The sequence below is a fragment of the Scophthalmus maximus genome, chromosome 8, assembly GCF_022379125.1.
Source record: "Scophthalmus maximus strain ysfricsl-2021 chromosome 8, ASM2237912v1, whole genome shotgun sequence".
Taxonomy (NCBI): domain Eukaryota; kingdom Metazoa; phylum Chordata; class Actinopteri; order Pleuronectiformes; family Scophthalmidae; genus Scophthalmus; species Scophthalmus maximus.
The window spans coordinates 7,605,372-7,621,860 of NC_061522.1; the positions used below are offsets into that span (position 1 = coordinate 7,605,372).

Here is a 16,489-nt window from a genome sequence, read left to right on the forward strand (position 1 = left end):
AGGGGAGCTTCCTGGAACATCGCTCTAAATCTAAAATGTTCCAGTACTTTCACAATGTGTCCCATAAAACAAAGGGAATGGTGATGTTATGCATTTCCTTGAACTTTACTGGAAACGCAATCATGTATAACATTAGTGCAGTTGGTTTTCAGATGCACCTGTTATTGTTTTGCTTCCGTAATTGAATGTCAAGTGGTTGATGTTTTTTGAAGTCTCTGACAATACTGTGATGCACATTGTCTTAGCATGGGTGGCCTGTAATTTAAGACACAGAAACACAAACGCCCAGACAAAGTGTTCATACAAGAAGCAGGCATGTTGCAAATAATGAAACAAATTTATTGATTCTTCCAGTAGAGACTTGATATTCATGGAATAAAACTGCTTTTCTGGGAGCTTTACTGAGCAAAAATGTTAAGAAGGAGAAAACAAAACAAAAGTGCAGACACAAAAAAAATAACAGAAAACACATTCAAAAAAATACAAAAAGAATGTAAAGAGTTTAACAGTTGAATAGCAAATAGAATTGCTGAAAACATAAAAGAATTTATTGGCAAAATCTGCATTTTATTTAGAAAACAAAACATCTCATTTGGACATCAGTAACTGAAACCTTTTTTTCTCAGTCAACAATTCAAATTTGAATGCTCAACATTTTCCCATAACAGTCATTTAACAAGTTTTGCTCAGTCAATGTAATAAGAGAATGAAGCACAGTCACTGAAATATTCATGTCCTCAATGTGACTCCATATTTGACACATCATGAATTTGCTGCAGAGCAAACACAGCGATGGACAAACTGAACTACACTGCATTTACTTCTGCCTCATGTGATGTTCAGCTACCAGTCTTAAATGTGTAACACTACACTAACCAAACTATGCTTTGCAAAACCAGACTGCACAGCACATATTCTAATAGTGAATATATCTAAACACTATTCTTTTTTCTTCTTTTTCCTTAAAATTCATTTGAAACACGAGTATAACACAAGATGAGACACATTTAAACATTAGTCTTTTAGGTCTGAAATGCCCTTTTAGTGCCATGCCCCACACTACACCCAACCCTTAACTCTCAAACTCCCTTTGATTCCACCCTCCTAATATATTTCATGATTTGTGATATGGGATTTCATGTTTTTAATTTTGCAGTGCTTTAATTCATTAACCTTAAAAATGAACTCTTTGAGGAAACAGCAGTCTTGTGTCTGGAGATGATTACATTTTTTTAGTCGTACTGGTCATCCTCCAAGTCCCTGCCACCTTTATACACGTCGTTAGTACATTTCCTGCCCACCACATTGCAGTCAGACAGAAAACAGCAGCCAACTGCAATTTGGGTGACCTGGAATGTAACCATAATTATTTCAACTACACACGTATATCTGGATTTTTTTCGAAAGAATATTTAGATGCAGAGTAGTTATGAGTCAGAATAATAGAACAATGAAAAAAGAGACTTGTGGGAGCAAGATCGGGGAGGATACTTGCGTCATGATGAGTGTGATGGTCTAATTATTACAGTTGGTCACAAAGATCAAGTATCTTCCAGTTGCATCACGCTCACTCACCCCCTCTCCCAGTCTGTAAATGTGCCCAATTCAGACGTCCTTCAAGTAGAGAACAAACCAACCCATTAAACAACCTGTCCAACCCTGCAGGTCCCAGATCAGCCTGTGTTTGAGTCTAAACCTCTATCTCTAATTGACTGAACCACAAACCAGTCTGGGACCAGCAAGCCTCTATTCTTGCTACTTAGACCAAAATGCTGGGGTGTGGACAGCCGAAGAGCTGAGGACATTGGAGCCTAGGAGACGGATGATATAGGGTTGTGGGGGGAGCCCATCTGGGTTAGCACCTTATCCAACCACTGCAGGGGGCCGTGCAGGTGAATCTCAATCCAGCAGGGTGTGCTGGTCACATCCTGGCGGTGGTACTCTGCTCCCCAGCCCTGGAACATACGGACGCACATGGTTCAGGATAAGGATGTGGGGACACAACCCCAAACTGTCCAGTGTAAAAAGGATCACACTTTTTTAAAAACGATTTCCTCAGGTCAATAAGACAATAATTATATTAAGACTCCCCTGCACAGCAGCAAAGCTCAGTTGGGTGCTGGTGACATTCAATTTTCCAATTTAAAAACAAAATGTTTTGCTTTTAGAATATACTGCTCACTTCACATTATAGTGATATTTAGATATTTTTCTGAGGAATTAAGTTCACAAAATGCACCAGTAAAAGAAAGAAATGAGGAGAAAACACTAATTTGTTGCTGATTACGGCAATGTTGTATAAAAGACAGAAACAGTAGAAGGCTGAGGGTTCTTGTTTGCACTGCAGAGCTTATCAATAATTCAGAATTTTATGTAAATTTTTTTAATGGAATGACAAACGAAATTTAATTCCGGGATTCTTTTGTTGTGAAAAAAGGTTCAAGTTCAAAGGTACAAGTTCATACTTGTTCATACTTCATACTATAGTTGTCTTTAAGAAGTGACACAACTGTAGAACTCTACTGATATTGAACTGATACGAAGAACTATACAATAAGTTGAATGTTAGCATTAGACAGAACATCAGTCCGACCATCTTACCTTGACGAAGCTCATGCGAATGGTGCACATCTTTGTGAGCTCGTACACGGCCTCGAAGCCGTGGTTGACGGACTGGGCCAGCAGCTCAGCAAACTCCTGGTTGTTGAAAATCTTCAGGCTGCAGCCACTGGGGATCTTGCACACAGTTGTGGGATGGAAGCCGTGGTGGAAGTTGCAGTTGCGACTCTGGACGAAGATACTGCTGTCACTCAGACATTCCGCGTACACCTCTCCGCCGACATAATACAGATGGACACCTGAAAGGGAAGCGGAAGAGGATAACGTGTCGGTGACGTGCTGAACCGTAGCTCTCGTGTCATCTGCAAAATCAAAATGCTCCAAAACTCCTTTGTGGTCAATCTAGAAATCAATACACTACAAATATCAACTCAATTTGTTGTTATTGTTCGGTTCTTCTCTAGATCCTAATCCGTATTGAAAAATGTATTAATTTAGTCTCGTCTGCGAACAGTCGGTGCCATTGAAGTCATTGACGGGGCTTGCATACTGCACCTTTGCCGATGTGCCGCCGGGTGTTCTCAATGGTTGAGTTGCGGTTGACGTTGGAGAGCAAGCCGAGACAGAATCGGTTGCAGTTGTTGGAGGGATCTGTGAAGCCGTCGACGAGCACACTGGTAGAGGAAGCCTGGAACGCCTCCCCGACACGATTGTTGAGCTCGTAGTAAACAATAGAGCACCAGTGCTTGGGTTCCTCGTAGGCCACGGGCTGCACATCTGCGCAGGAAACACATTAACAGGTCAAAAGAATGAGCCGAGCACATTGTACATGCAGAGACAGAAGCAGACACATTTAATGTGCTTTTAAGACTCCTCTGTGCAGACAAGCTGCCAGGATCCACTGATCCCAGCAGAGGCTCAGCGGTAAATCTTACTCCTCGTGCGCATTCATTTCTTCCAAATTGTCCCCTGTAGCCCGTAACACTAATTTGAACAATAATATAGGACCCACTGGCTACACTTGTGTACATTTACGCTGACCAAAATCAATGAAGATGCATCCTAAAGCCCGCAGATTGTCTGTGGTCTCCTTGCCAGCCGTCATGGAGCAGGCTGGCAGTCAATAGAAGAGGCCAGGCCACGCTCTCTGTGCAGAGTAACTCGAGGTGAACCAGTGCCAGCTGGCCTCACCCTCTATGAGAAAGGGGAATAAATCCGTTTATCAAAGCACATACTTCTCCCAAACTTCCTCTGCGGCTTGGTACTGGCTAGCAGGTATGTTTTGTCTATCCACTTCCCAGCACTGGACTACGATAGAGACCTACTCCCCTGCACAGGATGCAGCTTGTGGAAAAGAACGTTAAAAACTCCCCATACTCCCACTTCCAGCAAACATTTCAACAGCTCTTCCCGCTACTGTTGTCACCATGTGTGTGCAGATTCTCCGGCCCTCAAGTGCATCGTGATAAACAAAAAGTGCACATATTGTGTGGGTCAGGTGTGGAAAACAAAAAACGACCAGTCATTTCACCAAAGTGACATAAAAAATTATAATGAAAATAATTGAACTGCAATCACGATAGCAAAAAAGTGCAGCTCATACTAATTTAATTTAATTCGGTTCTTATTTCCGTATTGTTTTTTTTGTGTACAAATAATATTGTGGTCAACAAAGAGAATTGTTGAGCATCAAATTGCTGAGATATGGGAACACGGTGACTCTGCTGCCACGCGGGCTGATGAGGCAAGAAGCATCAAAATCAGACAGATTGTTCACAGGCCAATAATAAAGCCAGGTTATGTAAACCAGTGGCTCTCAAAACTGAAATTTCACAAATGTTGTGATGAGGGGTAAAACCACTGATCTACATCACTTGGTGATATTTTGAGGTAAAACCAAAAGTGAGGACACTCTATGACAGAATATAAAACAGAATGTTGGTCTGTAAACCGTGATGGATGTTCATCTTACATAGTTTAATAAATCATTTCACCATATTCCTTTTCTTTTCCTTTTCAAACAAGTGTGTCTATTCTGGTGGTTTGTTCTTCCCCCATCCGTTTCTTCAGCAATTAACTTGGTGAGTATATAATTATCATAACCATCATTATATAAATGATAGCCAACAATATAAAACAGTGTGGTTTTCCTTGACACCGAACGCCTGGAGCCGTTTGTGTGCATCGCGCCGCCCGTTACAAATTCATGAATGAGGTGCCCCGACGCGTCTGTCCAATGCAATAAAGGTGAAACCACAAAGTCGAGATGGCAGCAATTACTGCACCGCATCTCAGATCTGGAAGTTGGGGGTAATCAGTGACTCTTAATCGTTAACGAGTCTCAAGTCATTACCACCAGCAGAGGTGACATAAGCTCTGGCTTTTATGGGGCCTCGTAAAACTGCTCTGAGGCCTGACTTAATTTGCTGAGTCTAAGAGCTTCCCCCTGGGCTTCGCACCCACAGACAAAAGCCTCACTGTAAACCAGCAGATCTGTTTCCACACACTTTTCTCTCTCTTTTTTTTGCCTATGGAGTTTGATCGTGTAAGAAAAAGGAAAACAACCAGGCTTCAGAGAAATCTTTGCACCTGCAGATCAAGGCGAGCAGGTGCAGACAGGTTTCTGTGTGTGATGTGTGAACACAACGGAGAGCGCGAGATAGTAACTCCCATGGTTACCTGCCCGGTTGTTGCTCTCTAGAGGCAAGGGTGGAGCCAAGAGATTGGTGTCCATTGGCTGGGGACAATCCTGAGTTATTTGCTCCTCTGGGGGCACGTAGGCAGGAGGGGGAGTCTCTGCATCACGAAGGGGGGGCAGAACAAAGAGAAATTAGTTGTTGTTGTTTAGCTGACGCTTATGTCCAAAGCGACTTGCAATAAGTGCATTCAAACATTAAGATATTACCCAAAAAGTAGAGTACATAAAAATTGACCAAATAGGCAAAATGGCTGCAAGAGTGGCAGTAGAGGAACTCCCTCAGAGAAGGGGAGGGAAAGGTGCATCTCACCTGGCATCTGGAATGGACTGCCGGGCTCAGAGCTGGATGGAGAATGAGGGAAGGTGGCGCTGCTGCCGCTCCCCGGCGAGCTTGGGTAGCTGTTTCCCGGCGAATGCGGGAAGGGCATCGTGTTGGCCTGAGCGAAGGACTCCGGGAAGGTGGCATTCTGGGGCATGTGCGGCTCGTTCTGCTGTAGCGGATTGCGGAAGCGCGGCAGCATCGTATGCTTGGCGTTGAACTCGCTGTTCCTCGGTACCAACACGGGCGGCAGCACTGAAGAAAGACGGGGAAGCAGAAAAGAAATTCATCTACTGATTACTGATCTACACACTAATGAGACACTGAAGGCGTTTGTAAAGCTCTTCTATTACCGCAAATAAACCTGAAGGAGACTATTTTTTTTACTTTGTTCTGATTAGTGTGGGAGATACACAGTACAATATAAACTGAATCTATATTTGTCAGTCGTCACACTGTTCATACCAGCTGTCTCTCTGGGTGTGTGGGGTCACGGCAGGCAAAAATCAGCAGTCAAATAGCTTTCAATGCAAAGACAAACTACAAATGCTCCTGCGCTGACCTCTCAGGATGTTTCTCTCCTTTGAACCCCTCACTCTCCTGATTAAAGGATAATCCCCCCGTCTATTCTTGATAATATACAACAACCAACAAGACATGATCCCACTTTTATCCATGAATGACTGCCTAAATTTGATAAGATGATTATCAATTTGATAAGTTTGCAGATCCCTGGAGATCTTGGAGACACACCGGGCCTTATCGGGGTGAATCGACCATCGTTTTTCGGCGCCGTGGACCCAATCACACACACGCAAAAACCTACGCACACAAATTCAGAAAGAATTGAGTTATCTGAATCCAAGATAATAAATAAACCTCTTTCTGGGACTTTTCATGACTCAACACTCTGAGCACAGATGTGCTACATTTTTCAAACGTCAGCTTCCAGCCTGTCGGCCTGAGCCAGCAGTATTCGGGCCAGACTCTCGGGTTTCTGCTCAGAGAAAGACATTGTGAGGCGAGCCATTCTTGTGGAATTCATCACTTTTGGGTCAGTGTACTGGCCGACGCGAGGGCTATTCAGGTGCAGTATATATACAAACCACAGAGATGCGCTCCACTTGCGCCCATAAATACTTGTGCAGATAAATAAAGCTGTGTTGAAACTTTAGGCGTGGGCCTGCGCTGCTGTCAGTGTTGCCGCAGGTAGACCCGTGTGTGTGCTGCGACGGACCGGCGCATCAAGGTAGCTGTTTATTCCAAGGTGATATCTGGAGCAGGCGGACAGCTGTGGTGTTTGGTGAGGGGTGATTGACAGGATGTGTGTGTGTGTGTGTGTGTGTGTGTGTGTGTAGTCAGGTGCTGTTAAGAAAGAAGGGAAGGGGAGGTGGGGCGGTGTGGAAAGACAGGTGCTCTGGGGTTGAATCGCCTCTTAGCCCTCGACTTCCACCCGCTGCTAAAACAAAAAGTGTGCGAGGCAGGCAGCGACCCTTTCCTGCCATTGTGTGTGGGTGGCCGGCTTCCTGTTCCAGCCCTCCTGAGCGAAACTGTGCGTGCAGTCGTGTGTGTGTGTGTGTGTGTGTGTGTGTGAGTGTGTGTATCATTGTTTTAGTAACATGGTGCAAGTACGAGTGTGTGTCTACATGTGTGCCTAAAAAAAAAAAAAAAAGGGGGGGGGGGACAAAGCCCTCATTCTCCCCCAGATGGAATTTCCTGCTCCACACACACACACACACACCACTGTTTCTATCTTGTCAGCTCAGCCTCACTTTCTGTTTAGTCAGAGGACAGAAAGTGTTTGATCCATCATCTTTGCGGTCGAGACAAATAAGGCCAGATCAGCTGGGTCAGTATCATTTTCTGAATATCTCTTCAAAGTTTGTTTGTTTTCCTACTTGATCTGTCTCTTCCATCTAGTTTATTAGAATGTATTTCAAGATTTTAGTTATTACCATTTGCTGCCTGCTTTGAGGAACCTACCAAGAACACAGTAGTTAGTTACCAGTGTAAAAAAGAAAACCTCACAGTTCCTCTCATCTCAGGGTTGACAAACTGCTAAACCTGCTTTCTGAAACAGGTCCCACATACAAACGTGGCAAACAGGAAGAAAAAAGGTTACAGGAGAAGAGTAAGGTTATAGAATATAGAAAATAGAAGTCATTACCGTTTCTGAGACATTGTTTTACTTAGAAAACTGATGAAAGTTTTAAACAATTTAAGAGGGAAAAGAAAAAACATACTGGTTGGACTTTACAGTTTCTTTCTATAGAGTTTCTTTTTTTGTGGTTTGTGTTTCCATGGATGAGCTGATGCTGCACCTCTCCTGATACTGAATCTGATACATCGGTTCAGGGTGTCTGCCGGGATGGATTTGTGATTCAATACTCTCTTCTCCCCTCGTTTAACATCTGTGAAACTTTTACTGAAGGTGATTTTCAAGCATTAATCACTGTAATACTGACATTGTCATAGAAATCTGTATTTAATGTGGACGGGACATGGCCGTTCCTCTTAATACAGTCAGTATCAGCAGCACGGGCACAGATGTGTGCATCCCTTCTTCTTTTTCAGTATTGTATGACTCACCTGGACTGTCCACTCGTTTGTAGTGGTAGGGGTTGATACACACATCCTTCTGTTTGGAGCCAAACGGGTACTCGCAGCACTCCAGGGCCTTCAGCTCATGGTGGGACTGCAGGTCGGGCCAGCGCCACACCCGGCAATAGATGACGTGCGGCAGACCTTTCCTGTGGGACACCTGCAGCCGTCCGTCCAGGGAACGGGGGATTGTCACACAGTTACTGGGCTGACCCGGGCTGCTCAGAGCCCTCTCCAGCTCCTCCATGGCCCCCTTCTTCTTTTTCAGTTTCTTTACCAAAGCTTCCACAGCCTTCTCCGCCCATTTCTCCTCCTCGTCTCCCTGCTTCCAGCCCAGCAGCTGTTTGACCGCCGGGCCGGTGAAGGAGAAGAGCGAAGTGACGTTCATGATGGACAAGCCGCCCTCCTCCTCCTCCTCCCTCTCGTCTGTCCACAAGGAGGTGTGAGCAGTGATGGGCGAACGTTTTTTGGTGACAGCGTTTTATTTCTTCTTCTTCTTTCTCTGTCTATCAGACAATCCTCCGCTTCCAAGACGTCAGATCAGATCCTCTTGGCACCAACTGGGGAAAAAAAAGGAAAGGTAAGTTATCATCTATGAGCTAAAAAATCTACTTCAAAATTCATCTCAACTGGCTTCCTCCTTTCTCTTGCAGCGTCCCTGCAACTGTGGTGAGCACTGAGCACCCTTCTCCTTTTACTTGGCTGGCAGCGATGTCTCACCGGAAAAACCTCTGATGAGGCGATGATGTCAGTTATAGCTGTTACGGCCATGACAGTCGTGGCTTCTGGGAAAATGTCAGAGGAGTCACAACAGACGCTCTCCCGTGAACACCAGTCCCAACCAGGCATTCTGCAGATAGCTTCCTGTCCGTGTGGCTTGTCACATTACCACCGCTCACTTAAGTCATTTACAGCAAAAGGGTTTTCAGCGTGCAGCCTACACAACTCAGAAGAATTAGCTCTGCAGGTCTAACACCTGATTCACTCTTTGAAGGGTTAAGTGTCAACCAGCTCAAATCCTCCAGCAGCTGGGGGGGGGGGTCCACATTGCTGCACCCGAGGGCTGTTTATTTTCTGAAATTAATGAAGTCAGAATAGAAAGAGTCTAAAGTAACGTCATCACAAACCTGTGTACTGCAATGTACATATCTGTTGATCAACTAATGTATTAATCGTTTCAGCTTTAGTTGCAACTTTGTGAGGTTTTCAAGGATAAAAAGAAAATAGTAGTCAAAATTGTGCGGAAACAAATCCCCTGACAATTTCCAAGATCCAGATTTAAGGCAACAAAACCTCAGTCGGTGTTTGCATGATGAATGACTAAATGATTAATCTGATATTAAAATAGGATTCAGGTAATTTGAAAATGAAACATTGATGAGTTAATATTCATCATTAGTGCAAACACCAGATTTATTGATTCTTCAAAAGCAATTTGCATATTTTGCAATAAACAATCATTGCAGAAATATGAAAATCACTGCCATAGAAGACGAAGAAAAGCAGCATATATTTACATTTGAGATGCTCCTTTTTGGAATTTCCGCTTAAGAATTACAATTAAATTTGCTCATATTCAGGCAACTAATTGATAAATAGATACACATCAATTTTGTGATATAAGTACTTCTTATACTTAGCTTTTACTTGATATGAGTGCCAACTGTAAGTCAGAGCATTTGTGAGGTATGAAAAGGTCTTTCATATTTCAGAGGAAGGAGACTTTCAATGAGCAGAAAATGTTCTCTAAAGCTTTATATGCCGCCGACCAACAAACACTGGTAATGGGCAGGAATCTGGCAAAGTGTGGAACAATAAAAAGGAAGTGCACGTGGACCCCAGGATAAATGTGCCCATTCACTCGGGTCCCACGGGAGCAATTCAGTAGCCAGGAGGTGCAGGCGTTCTGGCTTTTAAAAGGGGGAAACAAGAGTGCGTTGAGCTCCTCCAGTTCCACCTTCTTTTCATGTTTTTCCTGAATGCAATTAGGGAGATAAAACACGATTACGGTTGAGGTTTGGCTGCACACAAATGTCCAGATGCAATCCCAGAATCAAATGAACAGCTTGTCAGAAATCCACCACCTTTTATCCGTAATGACTCGCGGGCGAGGATGCATCACTCTCTGACAGTAAAGCCCGCAGTATATTGGATTTCCCACGAACAGGAACAAATACATCATTAAGACTGCTCTGTGGTTATTCTGGGCCCCTTCAGATTATGGGACGATGAGCAATTCCTATCTTTGTCGGCCACGGTATTTGTGGGCCACATCATGCTGACAAAGAGGCAGGGAAGTTTGATGAGCACAGGTGCCGTTTACAAAGTGTGTGTGTGTATGCGATGTGGAAGATCTAGCTCTTACAACCACACTGACTGGAAAGCTGCAAGTTGCAAGTATACTAAGCTTAGACAACCAAATCACACTGGCAAATCAAAAGAGAGGCTTAACTTCTATAACTACTATGAACTACTAAACGAGAGAGGGCTCAAGTGACATACGAGTGGACGATGTGTGTGTGTGTGTGTGTGTGTGTGTGTGTGTGTGTGTGTGGAGGGGGGGGGGGGGGGGGGGGGGATTAAGGGAAAATATATAACATAAACCAAATCAAGACACCCACTATGATTTCACACCCCTGCTATTCTCCACCGTCAAGACAGACAGGAAACAGGCAGAAAAGTGATGTCTTCACATAGCTGTCATCCCCAGTGACATCACTTCCTCTTGCTGGGACCTGCAGGTTTTTCCACAGGTGTGGGGGGGGTTCTATTTTTTTGTAAAACAGTTGAAGTGGAGGAGAATATTTCAGAAATGTAAAAGCAGCCGGACTTCTGTGACTTTGCTTGAAACTGTGTGTGCAATCTCTTCCCCTTTATCAGGGATGGTTATGGGGGCAGCATTAAAGATCTTAAGAGTCATCTTCGTGACCCCCACCCACTACTCTGCGAATGCAAAGTTAGCTTTTAGCTCAATGCATGATGTAGGCACTTGTGAATGGGAATGCGTGTCATGATTTCACTGTTTACCCTGCTAATAAAGGGCTCAGGTAAAACATCCAGTGTATTCTGCAACACTGGCGCCGTGACGATTTAATAACCCAGTGGGACAATTTCCACAGCGAAGCTGCCACACATCTTCACACGAGGCAAACCGCGTACTTCAGATGCTGAATGTGGAACATGACAATAAAACGTACGGTTCAAAAGGCAAAAAAAATATAGCAACGCCACGTTTGCACCAGGGTCACCACCCAGGCACAGAGGGAGTCGTTTTGATCCACTTACAGCCAGAGAGAGCTGCTTTGATGGCCTCTGGGTGACAGCCAGCGCTATCAGCACAAGTTCAGACCTAGCTGCACAAAGACGAGCTTTAATCCGTTTCAGATGTAAGACTCCAGAAGGTTCGGTGCCGTCACATTTGGAGCAGGCTTCACAATACCCCTCTGTCGTTCCGCTGCAGCTGGAGACCATATCGCTCGGATACTTCCAGCCCTGACGGTCGGTGCTATCTGACTGGTAGTCCTGACCACATGCTTACTGAAAGGGTCTGGCATGATGTCTTTGTGCCGTTCCTTTGGACAACGCTAATTTGGAGTTTTGTATGAGGCCGTCAAAATATGAACTTTCAGCTACATTTGGTCACTTATACCTTCGTCACTATATTGAAATGCCCTTTCACCTCACTTCTGATTCAGTGTGCTACTGAGTTTATGTTATCTGATTTCTGTTGGCGGTTGAGATAAGAACATAATCCCGCATGCACCATGTGGATCAAAGAAAGGCCGGTTTAAAAGTAATTTCTCTGAACCGACTATCAATTGTACACCTGCGCTGAGCCATGAGCCATTGATGTTGCCATATTTTTTGCGCAATTTTTTGTGGATTCATCTTTTTTTATCATTGTCTGATTTAACTAATAATTGGTCCGGGGCAGCAACTGGCACTTAAATTATTCAATCTGCAGATTATCTTTTGATTCAGTGATCAAAAAATTACAAGGTGACATCCTCATATCCCTTATTTTAAAATAATATAATAATGAACTTTATTTCCCAACAATGTTACAAAGTGCTTCACAAATAAAGTCCGACCAACTGTCCGCTGACAGTCACATTAGGCAAAGAAAACTACCAAATCCTTTTCGGGAATTTTGTGGGAAAAATATGACTCCAGCTCAGACGTTGCAAGATTAATCGACGATTATTTTTTTTCTGACAATTGCCTAATCAACCACTTGTTTCAGCTCTAAATTAAATATCCAAATTAATTGGATACTTTTTGCACAAGTTCTCTTTCCTAAGTGTGAGACATTTGTTTGTATTAAATATCTGTATGTAACCATCAACCTTTGAGCGTAATCGTCCGCATCTTACTCAGCCAAGGCATAGTCTCACAGTCTGCACAAGAGCGCCATAAAAAACACCCTGACATTCCCTCCAGCTGAGTCCCAGCTCCGCTCTCTATTGCGTTAGCGGAGACTGGGGCTAATGGGACCACCGAGTGGGATCATGCGACACTGTCAGGCGGAGGCTTTGACCCACCTGGTGCGAGCTGTTAGCCACTACACTAGCCCCATGGATCATTTTGCACCGCTCCAGTGTCTGTTAATCAATTTAGGCCCGGGCTGTGTAGGATGAGGAGGCAGTAATGATGCTCTCTGGACCCTCCCCGGGGACGGGGCATTATAAAGAAGCTACATTATTTATCAGCAGGGTCCTGGATTGGGCCTCCATTAGCCTCCGCTCAATGGAGTCACTGGCTATAAACAGAGGAGTGCAGGAAGAGAGAGAGAGAGAGAGAGAGAGAGAGAGAGAGAGAGAGAGAGAGAGAGTGGTAGATAAAGAGAAAAAGAGAGAGAGAGAAAAGGGGGCATGGTGCAGAGAGAGCGAAAGGGGGGAAGAGAGTGACGGCAAAGCCAGAGATCTGAGGCAGAGCGAGTGTTTCGGAGAGACACAGATCGAGAACACTCGCATATCTGGTCTCTTCACTGAGCACTTCTGGACTAAGTGCCTTCAAGGGTCATTACTGAGTAAATAGTGACACTACAAGGATGCGATATACTGTATATGCTTTGTCACAAATACAAATCACGGCAATGCAGCCGCGAGCTATGGAAGCATCCCTAGAACAGCAGCTACTGTAACAAAAAGTTCAATATCCCTTGAGTTTTAAATGTAGATGTCAAAAAAAAAAAAAAAAACGACATACAAATAAGGGCTGAGCAAGGTCTGGGATTTTGATACTAGTGCGATTATTATAGTGAATTATGGTGCAGACACAATATTTTCTTTCAACACCTTACTTCAATTATCACTTTTGATGATGTAATTTATCAAGCATAATTTATCAAGTAAAACTGTCAACAGTCTCCGGGAACAAGCTTCTGAAAATTTGCAGATTAGTTGAATTTGTTTGTCGCTTTCTTAGTAAACTGAGTAATGTTTATTTCAGTTTTTGGACTGGCATCTCCTCGAGCACTGGAAAACTGCGACGAGCATGTTTTTCTTCGCTATTTTATAAATCACACGGTTCATCAGACAAATTATATTCAGCTCAGTTGACGGTGGAAATAATTGTTAGTTGCACCCCTAGTTTTTCAAAAGAAGAACTCTGCCTGAATAAAATGGTCTAAAATTGGCAAAACTTCGATCTGATCAAAAGAAAATCTGATTTGACTTTCGGTGTCAGCTCATATGGAATTGGACAATTTCTGATCCGCGGTATCCACTAAAATACCACGTCACGATTGTTTGCCACTGCCAACCAGTTTTATTAGGTGTCACTTATACCTTCGTCATAATGGCGAATTGCTGTGTTGAATAATGGTCAGAAGTGGGGCTTTTTTCCAAACATTGTGATGTCATAGTGAAGCTGACCTTTACCCTCTTGGACATGTTCACCGTGTCGTCCTATTTACGAAATTTGGTGAAATTTTTGGTCAGTGCTTGAAATAGCCACAGTCAGACATGAGGCGCTGCCTTCGGTGACAACGCGCGACGCTGAAGCGACTTACTGGGGTCGCTCTTCTCCCCAAACACCGACGCGCGCGTACGCTGCCCTGGCCCAGGGAAGAAGATTACACGACGACGTAAGCGAGCGAACAACCCGCCATCGCATCGCCCCAGAGTGTGAATAACTCAGTGGTCTTCTAAGTCCAGACTTAGAGGGAGGCTGAACTGGGATCAGATTCTCTGTGTCCCAGACCCGCTGGTCCACACATGACCGTAGACATAACTAGCAAACACATGGGGTTTCAAGCAGCCATCTCAGCCACGCTCGGCACTCAGTGTTGTGTTGGTGTTGTGTTAGGGTGGACACCCCCCCCCCCGACACATGGCAGGCTATGTTGTCCTCACGGCACAGACACACGGGGAGGGTTCTGACATAGTTCACTACTGTTGTGACTGACTCTCAGGCTTCAGGAATGCTGCTAACCTATATTTACACCTTGTAGTCGAGTAGGGTTTTTTTTTTCCCCCGTGATCATAAGATAGCCGGACAGTAATACCGACTGTAACGTTTGACTTTGGTCCACCAAAACAAATGAAGAGTTTACGCCATGTCAGTTCCTAAAAGCCAATCGTGCCTGCGCTCCCATTAATCCGAGAGCCTCCACGTCCTCATGTCAATCCCATAAAAACGCAATTTGTTTCATTTTTTTTCTTTTTCGAAACCCGATTTTTACGGCCGCATACCTGGAGAACGCAGGACGGTAAAACGATTGCGAGTAAATCACCGACAAGGACAAATTCCTGTCCTTTGGGTAATCTGATATGTCATCTTCAATAATGTCAGGAGATCTTGGCCTTAGCTGCTGTTTGTCCTCCCTCTCTCTCTCTCTCTCTCTCTCTCTCGCTCTCCCTCGTTCTCCCTCTCCCACATAAACAGGCACAGGATTCATAAACACATTGACACAAGTCAAAACACACACGGGACACATGTCCTCCGGATCACTGCAGTCGGATGCAGCCGGGAGGCGGCGCGGTAACGATGTGAGATTCTAGATATAAACGTTTGGCGTGTGTAGGGTAAATCACTGCACTGCCTCATTCATTACATATGAATTGGATGGCGTCAAACAATAATGCATGTGTTATTGGAGAAAAAAAATCCGCCCATCAATCCATATCCTGTAGCTTAATGAACCAAAAGGCCTTCGACCATGTGTTCACCACCACGACACTTATCTTTTAATAGTGCAGATCTCAAATGATTAGTAGATTCATTGATTTATCGTTTCGATATCTGTCTGACAAGTCAAGTCATTTTCAAGCAGCAACAACAACAAAAAAAATGCACACAGTAGTCTGTTTCTTGCTTCTGAAACGTGAGGATTTGCTTTTAGTTGCGGTGTAATATCATTGTCAATTCAATATTTCATCTGGTTTTAGACGGTTCAGAAGGCATCGTCTTGGGCTGTAGGAGGTTGTGATGGGCAATTTTTCCCCAACTGACTCATATTCATCGATCAGTCACCCATCAACCCTGCATCTGACACCATGTGTGTAACAGAGGCAGAACCTCTCTGCCCCAGATCAGTGATCCAATCACAATGAATGGTGGTTCGTCCTGCTCCTGCAGACAGTGTGCCATGAAGATCACAATGCAAGACAACACTGCATCTTCGTGGAAATGTGGCCAAATGAACAACCACGGCCTTGACACTGTGAGTAAAAGGGAAGGAGGAGGAAGAAGAAGAAGAAGAAAAGTTTGGAGCTTCTAAACCAGAGACGCTGTTGAGTTGATAACCGCTTGGGATCTACTTTTCTTTCAAACGGTGCCATGCAGACTACTAAGGGGAGAGAAATCGGACGAAGAGGCTTTTCATTTAGCAAGTTAAAAAGAAAGGAAAAGTAAAAGTTGACCCTACCTTTTTCTTTCACCGCAGTCCCCCTCTCTCTCTCTGGGCTTCTCCTCCTCTCTGCTCGGCCCTGGCGTCAGAGAGTCGCGGAGCCGTCTCACCCTCCGCCGAGCGCCAGTATCACGCCGCGGGACGCAGCCCGCCCCGGCAACAACAAGACCTACTTTTCACACATCCCATATCTGCGTTCACCATGTGGACATGGATTATGTAACTGTGGAACAATGCAGGGGTTTTTTGGTTTTTTTGAAGAAGAGAGTTCTCTCTCTCTCTCTCTCTCTCTCTCTCTCTCTCTCTCTGTGTGTGTGTGTGTGTGTGTGTGTGTGTGTGTGTGTGTGTGTGTTTGTGTGTGCGTGTCTGTGTGATGTCTTAATCTGTTGCCTCAAACTTGCCAATTTAAGTGTGTGTGTGTGTGTGTGTGTGTGTGTGTGTGTGTGTGTGTGTGTAGGGG

At 44.4% G+C, this 16,489-nt stretch overlaps 1 protein-coding gene across 1 annotated transcript; it reads right to left on the reverse strand.

Moving 5' to 3' along the window:
• Nucleotides 1-318: 318 nt before the first annotated feature.
• smad1 (SMAD family member 1) lies at nucleotides 319-16,202 on the reverse strand. Its single transcript, XM_035637859.2, has 7 exons — nucleotides 16,048-16,202; nucleotides 8,166-8,737; nucleotides 5,568-5,831; nucleotides 5,239-5,355; nucleotides 3,115-3,336; nucleotides 2,602-2,858; nucleotides 319-1,955 (listed from the first exon to the last, which is right to left on the reverse strand). The coding sequence occupies exons 2-7, from the start codon at nucleotides 8,563-8,565 to the stop codon at nucleotides 1,812-1,814; spliced, it is 1,404 nt and encodes a 467-aa protein (XP_035493752.1). The 5' UTR covers nucleotides 8,566-8,737; nucleotides 16,048-16,202; the 3' UTR covers nucleotides 319-1,811.
• Nucleotides 16,203-16,489: the final 287 nt, after the last annotated feature.

What these genes read in the sequence shown, in the direction of transcription:
- smad1 (XM_035637859.2), bottom strand. Translation starts at nt 8,565, where the DNA reads ATGAACGTCACTTCGCTCTTCTCCTTCACCGGCCCGGCGGTCAAACAG. An exon ending in CAGTCCATTCCAGATGCCAG is followed by an intron (nt 5,356 to 5,567) that starts GTGAGATGCACC and finishes TTCGTGATGCAG; the next exon opens with AGACTCCCCCTCCTGCCTAC. An exon ending in AGAGAGCAACAACCGGGCAG is followed by an intron (nt 3,337 to 5,238) that starts GTAACCATGGGA and finishes TTTCCTGCGCAG; the next exon opens with ATGTGCAGCCCGTGGCCTAC.